The 9223-nt window shown below is 37.2% G+C and overlaps 1 protein-coding gene across 1 annotated transcript; it reads right to left on the bottom strand.

Annotated features, from left to right (window-relative positions):
* Nucleotides 1-203: 203 nt before the first annotated feature.
* On the bottom strand, nucleotides 204-2670 carry LOC111450416 (PHD finger protein MALE STERILITY 1). Its single transcript, XM_023090562.1, has 4 exons — nucleotides 2325-2670; nucleotides 1821-2082; nucleotides 1066-1713; nucleotides 204-970 (listed from the first exon to the last, which is right to left on the bottom strand). The coding sequence occupies exons 1-4, from the start codon at nucleotides 2668-2670 to the stop codon at nucleotides 286-288; spliced, it is 1941 nt and encodes a 646-aa protein (XP_022946330.1). The 3' UTR covers nucleotides 204-285.
* Nucleotides 2671-9223: the final 6553 nt, after the last annotated feature.

The following is a 9223-nucleotide window of genomic DNA, read 5'->3' as shown; positions in this document are numbered from 1 at the left end:
TAGATGTCTTAACCTTTTTTATTGTTCATTCTATGTTTGTTCTTTTTTCAAATAAAGGCAAGAGTCTCATGTATAACTACGACGACTCAACTTGATTACACACATTTAAAACGGCAGACCTCTTTAAAATAACTGTAAAATTTATTACAACTAACGTAAGTATCGCTATTTCTTTTGACAATTTCGCTGTAATGAAATGGTTAATGATAAAGAAGGATGTATGGAATTAGCAAAGAAACACTTAAAAGAGTCTTTATTGTTGAAGCACACAAATTTGGATAGCATCTAAGGCAAGGAGTGTAGCAATGCAATTTCTTGATCACACCTATTACAAATAAAAATTTGAGGAACTTGTTGTTCATTTGGTATTTGAACACACCTTGTATGCTGCCAAATTTCACATATATCACAAGCTACCATCCTCTCCCCATCATCTTCCACTGCTCCACAAACACACTCCATAATTCTCTTCTCAATTCCATCATTATTGTTTATCAAAACCCTCCCTTCATCTTCTCCACTTCCTTCAAACACCAACTTCCCACCAACTTCCATCAACTCAAACACTAAATCCCTCCCTTTTGCCTCCAAATCCACTATCCTTTCCACTACAAACCTACTCAATCCCCAATACATTTCCTTGAAGTTCCTTTCCACCTCCCTCTTTAGCTCATCAATGGTGCCATTGTTCTTCAATCCAATGCATTCATATGGAAGTGTTGTTGTTGCTTCTTGTCTTTTCACTCTAATTGTGCACAATATGTGTTGTTTGCCTTCGGTTTCGAGCTTGGTTTTCACCTGTGGCTCGGTCATATACTCCTTGACCAGGAACTTCGAGTCGAGGATGATCTCGGAAGCCATTGTTAGAGTGGGAAGGATTCCTTTAGCTTGCAATGCCTTTTGGTCTCCAAGAATGTATTTGTAGACGTTGGATATATCCTTAGCCAACTCCGCTCTCCCAACTATACACCTTGTTCAAAACGTAAATGAAAAATAATAATAATTATAATAAATTAATTTTCTATTACATATAAAGCTTTTGAAGTTAATGGTAAATTAACAAACCTAGGTTTCATTTGAACGCTACTACAAACATCTTGCAAGCAATACTCAAGCACTTTGGTCACCGGATTCAGTGTTCTTCGTACCAAATAATTTCCAACAACATGATTTCCCAATGATTTCAACACGAAATCCAACAACCCCGTATCGCCGATATAAATACGAGCGGCATCCCGTACCTCCTGTCGTGATACCCATCGAAATTCGGCTCGTTTCAATGCCTCGACAATGACTCGAACCGCCATCTCAACACGCTTTGGGGACCATCGAGATGAGTTTTCGAGCAAGAATGCAGGCAAGGTATGGGAGTGTTGTTGTAAGGAATTTTGTGCGGGGAGAGGGGATTTAAGATTGAGCATGAATTGGAGGAGGTCTTGGAGGGTGTGAAGAGGGTGGATGGAGAGGGATTGGTACTTAGAGAAAATGAAAGGAATGTGTGGATGAGCACTGACAAGATGGTGGAGAAGGAGAGAAAGAGGGAGGGCTTGAAGGGCTTCAATGGCTCTTTGGTTCATTTGAATGGTGACTTTGAAGGCACCACGGCTGAATTTGTAGCCCCATTGGGCGAACCATGGCTGGCCATAAGCAATGCTGTGGAGTAGCCTCAGTTCCATTCCCTTGTTTTGTGCAATATCCCTCAAACTCACCTTTCTATGTTGCGTTTCTCATCAAAGTAAATGAACATTTAAGATATGATTATGTGAAATACGTATCAAATTCTTGTAAAAGTAAGCAAGTTTTATTAAAATAGGCCTAACCTTGCTTTAAGTGCATTGCACAAGCGATCCCAAAAGTCCATCACAATGTAGCCGGGTAAAGAATTGCCCATTTCAAGGCCATTAAGACACAGCAAATGGCCGAAGCCATTGGAGTGGAAAACCCCATGAAGAATATGGCCTTGTAATTCCATCAGCCTCGAACTCAACATGCTTTTGCTGTTTGAAGAAGCAGCCATCATTGTCTCCTTTGATGGCAACACAAAGTGATATCTTTTATTGGATATCATATGATGTCCCCACCCTGAAAGTGAATTGCCCCAAATTAGAAAACTATTACACACCTCAATCAATAACTCATCAGAAATGAATATTATTGATGTAGTACTTATATTTTATTAATAAACTTTTTAAAAAATAATTTAATAAGAGAATTAAATTATATTATATTTAATTAATATTAAAAAAATTTCAAAGAAATAAATACTTAAATATATTTTTTAAAATGTTCGATCAAAATGAAATTAAAAAAAAAAAAAAACTTACCAACATACTGGCATTGTTTGCAGTGCCTGGCAGCCGCGGTAGCCGCCTCAGCCGGCTCCTCCACCACAAACAGCACGACATGGAAGGGGGGGTGGCGCTGAACCTGCAGGCGAAAGGACCAACACCGGAAGCGGTTGGAAGACTCTCCAGTTTCCCAGTGGCCGAACCCTAGGAGAGCCTCCACGTTCTCCCAGAAGCGGCCGAGAAAGTGGGTAGGATGGCCATTCTTCCCGAAGCTCTTGAAGCGGAACACCCTGTCTCCGCGGCTGGTGGTGGTGGTGGTGCTGCTGCTGCTAGTGGTGGCGGCGGCGGGTCTCCTCCTCTTCCCGGGGATGAGGTCCGCCATGGTGTGGGCATTGAAGGAGATCCGGGAAAGAGGTGGATTTATAAGGGGAGGCATGAGTTAAAAAAGTGGGAGTGGTGGTGTGCATGATGGGGCATTGAGGAATCTAAAATATAGGGGGCATGCTTTTGGAGAAGCTCAGAATTTTGTTGTGTGGGTATTAGAAAATTGGGAATGCTCCGCCAATTTTTGAGGTCGGTTGGGGGAGATAGATGGGACTTTATAATTAAACGCACACTTTCTTGGCTAACTACCCTTTGGATTTCCCATTTTACAATTTACCAAACAAAAATATGATTGTTTCTTTCTGTTTCCTAACTCATTTGGATCAACTTTTGAGTTCACAACTCTCCCAACATCCCACAGCCCCACCCATTCGACTTGGATTGGATTTTGTTTCGGTTTGAGTTGGGTTCAATGTTTTAAAAATTGAAAATTTGAGTGGTTGACATAGTTTTGGTACAGAAAACCTGACCAACCCGAAAATAGATTCAACTTTCCCTCCCTTTTAATATTATTGTGAAACTTAATAATATTTGACTTTATAATATTTGACTTTAATAATTAAGGTTAGTGAAGTAGGGTGTGGCGTGAATATTTTAGTTTTATGAAATTTTAATTATTAATACTGTAAATAAGGTTTTTTTTTTTAAATAATTAAAAAAAACAGCTTCGTAACTCAATCAAACCCAATTTAAAAATGGAGGGTTGGGTTGGGTTGGGTCGGGTCCTAAACTCCATTCCTGTTAGGTACAAATCCAATTAACCTGATTTTAAATTGGTTCAAAAGATTTTGAGTCGAAAATGATTTTATATGCTTTCAAAGAAATTTGGAAAGAACTTTAGCTAACCCAACCAACTTGATTTCGAATGGGTTCAAATGATTTTGAGTTGGGAACGATTTTATAAGCTTTCAAAGAAATTTCGAAAGAACTTTAGCTAACTCAACCAACTTGATTTTTCGAATTGGTTCAAATGATTTTGAGTCACGAACGATTTTATATGCTTTCGAAGAGTTAGTTGGTAGCTTGTATTCTATTTAAATATTATGAACATTAATTTTCGATCTTACTCCTATTTCTCATTCTTAACATAGTATTAGGGTCGTGATCTTTGGTGTTCTCAAATATCAAAATTTCTTTTATTTTTTTTAATGGTAGAATCAGTCAAATATAGCTTCAACACGATTTTACACATCCTTGTCCCCTTCAAGAAACTCATATTCACTTGTTCCAATCAAATTAAATGGGATAAATTACCAATTCTAGAGTAAATAGTTATACATGCTCTTATTGCAAAAAGAAAATTGGTTTAACGGATGACACAATTGAAAAACCATCTCAAGAGGCAAATTCAAAAGAATTTAAACTCTGGAACTAGTGTCACAGTATGGTATTATTTTGGTTAACTCATTCAATTGAACCAGATATTGCTGAAAGTATTATTCATGCCAAGACAGCGGATCAAGTGTGGATTGATCTTCATGATCAATTCTCACAAAAGAATGCTCCAACAATTTTTCAAATACAAAAGTTATAGCAATGATATCACAATGAACCATGGCACTGTTAGCATGTTTCACCAACTTCAAAGCATTTTGGGATGCAACAACTCAGGGGGCTCAATGAGTCTTATAAAATGGCAATGTCTAACATGTTGATGATGACTCCATTACCTAATGTGAGGCAAGCTTATTCATTACTTGTACAAGAAGATATACAATGTCAGGTAAGTTCTGAATCTACTGAGAATTTCTCAACTGTAGCAGCAGTGCAAAAGAAGACAACATATTCAAAATTCACCAAGGACAAATTATGTGAACACTGCAATAGAACTGGTCATACAATCAATGAGTGTTGAACCCTTAAGTTTTACTGTAAATTTTGTGATAAAAGGGGACATACAGAAGATTGATGTCGACAGAAAAATAATTCTGGAAAGATAGTACAAGTCAATCAACGCAGCAATCATGGATATCGATCATCTGCAAATATGATTGATGCTTCTCAGCTGAATAGAGAACAGTCCAGTCACTTAATTTCATTTCAAATTTTTCTTCTAAGTAATTAGAGCAGATAGCGCAAGCCTTATCTGCACTCAATCATCGCCTTCTAGTAATTCTAACAGTTACATCAATGTTGCAAGTTTGTTTTTAGTATTTGTATTATTCATTAACTTTGCTAGTTCTAATTCATGGATTCTTAATAGTGGAGCTAGGATCATAATATCTGAAGCTTCTATTATGACTAAACCATACAGTAAATTTGCTTAATGGAAGGACAACATGTGCTAGTATCCTTTAATCTTGACCTTAAATTAAACAATTTATATCTGTACCTTCATTCAATTTAAACTTGATGTTCATAAGCAAACTTTACCAATGACTTGAAATGTTCTCATCTTCCATCCTAATTCTTGTGTTATGCAGGACTTGGCTACGGGGAAGGTGATTGGCTCAGGTAAAAATTTGGAGGTCTCTATCATATTTCTTCATCTGCAATCAAACCTTCAGCTTATCAAGTATTTCAGTCATTTGATTTGTGGCATTTACGCCTAGGTCCTCCTTCATTTTTTTGCGTTTTAAATTTCTAGTTGATCAAGCTCATTAGCAAACAAACTAGTTGTCTTTTCTAAGAACCTCAATAACAACACATTTTGTCTTTGATATGTTAAATTGTGATGTTTGGGGACCTCATAAAATCCCTACCCATTCTGGTTTGCGTTTCTTTCTCACCATTGTTGATGATTTTACTCAATATACTTGGGTTTTTCTTATACAACATAAATCGAAAGTACAACATTTGTTAATGAACTTTGTTAAATTCGCTCAAATTCAATTTCACATTACTATCAAGATAGTACGATTAGACAATGGGACTGGGTTCCTATCTTAGCAACCATTTTTTACTTCTTGTGGCATTGAATTTCAGCATACTTTTGTCTATACTCCATAACAAAATGGAGTTGTAGAACATAAGCATCGTCGTATCCTAAATGTAGCTAGGTCTTTTATCTTTCAGTCACATGTTCCACTTCATTTGTAGGGAGAATGCATTTTAACTGTTCTTTATTTTATAAATAGAACATCATCACCATATTTGTGCAATTTTCTCCCTTGTCTTTTGTGGAAGTATTTATCCAATGTTGTTTGAGTCTAGTAAGACTTTCTTTTCTGAAGACCAGAGGGCTTGATCACCAGTTAGGTGGTTTGAGCATCTTGAATCAATAACCTAATCATTCTCGTAATTTGCATTCTCTTCCATCATTACCATGAGTGTTAGTTGATCTCCTTTTAAGGAATAAGTACCTCTACATCCCATTAATCCTCCATTTCCATTTTGGAGGTTGCTGCATATCTCTAAATGAACTTTTTCTTAGATAAAAAAATCCTTAAACATATACCCTTCTTTCCACAATTGAAGCAAATGTCTTCAATTTTCTTGAAAACTATTGTTCTAATTCTTCTTAACTCTTTAAGCTGTGCGGTTCCTTGGTGACTTCTGTCTTTATCACCATTTTTGTATCCATGTGGCTTATTGTTGCTCCGACTTTCATTTGTGTAGAGTGCTTTTTTTTCACCCTTCATCATGATGTCTCCCATTTTCTTAATCATGGGCTCTTGGCTAGCTAGAAAAGTTTCAAACTCTATAAGTTAGACCATCCTTGTATAGCAATAACGAAACTTTAATCTATGGTTGCAATCCATAAATGATAATCCTCTTCATTCGAACTTCTCCAATGACGAGTTCAATAATGTCTCAAAGATCAACTTGACTCTGTGGAAGTATTGAGCATGTTAGGATTGATTTAGATTTGATTTAGTTGTTTGGATTAGATTTGATTTAGTTATTTGAATTAGATTTGATTTAGTCATACAGATTTGATTTGTTTTCGATGTATTCTGTAATGTTATATAATAGTCAATTTCATTCTTCAATAGAAAGTGAGATTTCTTTCAATTTATCTGATCTGTCCAATTTTCTCTCTCTCTGTTTCTAACGTTGTGGTATCAGAGTCATGCCTTAAACTAGTTAAAACTAGAAGCAGCAGTCTTCTACGTGTGTCATAATAAAAGTACGACGATGGAGAGTCCATTTGTGCAGCCTGCAATTCCAAAATTTGATGGGTACTATGATCATTGGGCGATGCTCATGGAAAACTTTTTGCGTTCAGAGGAGTACTAGGATTTGGTCGAGAATGGGATTTCTGCAGTAATAGAAGACATCGTTTTCACAGATGCCCCGAAGAAACACATTGAAGATCAGAAGTTGAAAGATTTGAAAGCAAAGAATTATCTATTTCAAGCATTAGATCATTCAATGTTGGAGACAATCCTCAACAAGGATACAACAAAGAAGATATGGGATTCTATGAAGCCGAAATATCAAGATTCGACACGGGTAAAGCGTGCACATTTGCAAGCTCTTCAGAAGGAGTTTGAAATGCTTCACATGAAGGCGGGAGAACCGGTAAATGAGTATTTTGCTCAGACCCTTAGCATAGCCAATAAGATGAAAATAAATAGTGAGAACAAAGGAGATGTTGAAGTAGTTAAAAAGATTCTGAGATCTATGATTCCCAAGTTTGATTATATTGTTTGTTCCATTGAGGAGTCCAAGAATACAACCATCTTAACTATTGATGAGTTGCAAAGCAGTCTGCTTGTGCATGAACAACGCATGAGTTCTCATGTTGAAGAAGAACACGCTTTAAAGATCACTCATGGTGAACAATCTAGGGGAAGGAGTCAAGGTCATGGAAGCTTTAGAGGCAGAGGAAGGGAACGAGGCAGACAAACCTTCAACAAGGTCACAGTGGAGTGCTATAATTGTCACAAGCTAGGACATTTTCAATGGAAATGTCAAAGCAAGGAGAAGGAGGCAAACTATGCAGAGACTCAAGAAGAGATGTCGTTGATGACATACGTGAATATGAATAAGGTCAATAGAGAAGATATGTGGTTCCTTGACTCGGGATGTAACAATCATATGTGTGGGAAAAAGGAATATTTTTTAGATTTTGATGGAAGTTTCAGAGATTCAGTGAAGTTGGGCAACAACTCAAGCATGGTTGTAACCGGAAAGAGTAATGTACGGCTGCAAGTGAATGGAATCAAAATGATAATCACAAGAGTGTTCTATGTGCCAGAGCTGAGGAACAATTTGTTGAGTATCGGTAAATTTCATGCAAAGGGGCTTACCTTTTTGTTTCAAAATGGAATGTGCAAGGTTTTTCATCCCGAGAGAGACTTAATCATGAAGACAAAGATGTCCTCGAATCGAATGTTCGTACTGTATCCTATATCTCAACCTGTAGCATCCACTTGTTTCAATACAATCACAGAAGATATTGAGCAACTTTGGCACTATAGATGTGGACATTTGGGCTTTAAGGGATTAAAGACTCTTCAGCGAAAGAAGATGGTGGATGGTTTACCACAGCTCAAGTCTCCATTGAAACTGTGTAAAAATTGTCTGGTGGGTAAGCAACAAAGGCACTCGTTTCCAAAAAGGAGCACATGGCGAGCTTCAAAAATACTCCAATTGGTGCATGCTGATATTTGTGGACCAATCAAACCCATCTCAAACAGCAAGAAAAGATACTTGATTACTTTCACATATGACTTCAGCAGAAAAACATGGGTTTATTTCTTAATAGAAAAATTAGAAGCCTTTGCTGTATTTAAAAACTTTAAGATTCATATCGAGAAGGAAACAAACTCATTTATTAAAGCCTTACAAACTGATCGAGGAGAAGAGTTTACATCATAAGAATCCACCAATTTTTATGATGTAAATGGTGTACAAAGATAACTGACAGCTGCATACACGCCACAGCAAAATGGAGTTGCGGAACGGAAAAATAGAACTATTATGAATATGGTTCGTAGTATGCTTCCAGAAAAGAAAATTCCAAAAAGTTTTTGGCCTGAAGCAGTTAACTGGACTGTGCATGTACTGAATCGAAGTCCAACATTGGCTGTAAAAAATAAAACTCTAGAAGAAGCTTGGAGTGGAGTCAACCCTTCAGTTAAGTATTTTAGAGTTTTTGGATGTATCTCTCATGTTCATGTGCCTAACCGTAAAAGAACTAAGTTGAATGATAAGAGTTTGAGTTGTGTTTTGCTGGGAGTTAGTGAAGAATCAAAGGCTTACATACTCTATGATCCAACTTCACATAGGATCATAATAAGTAGGGATGTTGTATTCGAGGAAGATAAGAGTTGGGACTGGGATAAGACCTATGAAGAATCCATTATGTGCGATCTGGAATAGGGTGATCAAGAGGAGGCAGCAGATGTGTTTGATGAAAACGAAGAAGGGAGCGAATCTGATATAGAAGCTGCAAAGGAAAATATTTCCTCTGGCTCTTTGGCTAAAGTAAGCTCTCCTTCTCCGGCTGAAGCAAACTCTCGAAGGAATAAGAGACCACTAGTCTGGATGAGAGACTATGCAACAGGAGAAGATCTTTCTGAAGAAGATAATGAAGCTCACTTGGCCATGTCTACCCCTACTGATCCTGTAAACTTTGAAGACGCATTGAAGAGTGAGAAATG

Source organism: Cucurbita moschata, unplaced genomic scaffold, assembly GCF_002738365.1.
Source record: "Cucurbita moschata cultivar Rifu unplaced genomic scaffold, Cmos_1.0 Cmo_Scf00001, whole genome shotgun sequence".
NCBI lineage: Eukaryota > Viridiplantae > Streptophyta > Magnoliopsida > Cucurbitales > Cucurbitaceae > Cucurbita > Cucurbita moschata.
The sequence above is the reverse complement of the archived record's forward strand: the minus strand, read 5'-3'. Positions and strand labels throughout refer to the sequence as shown.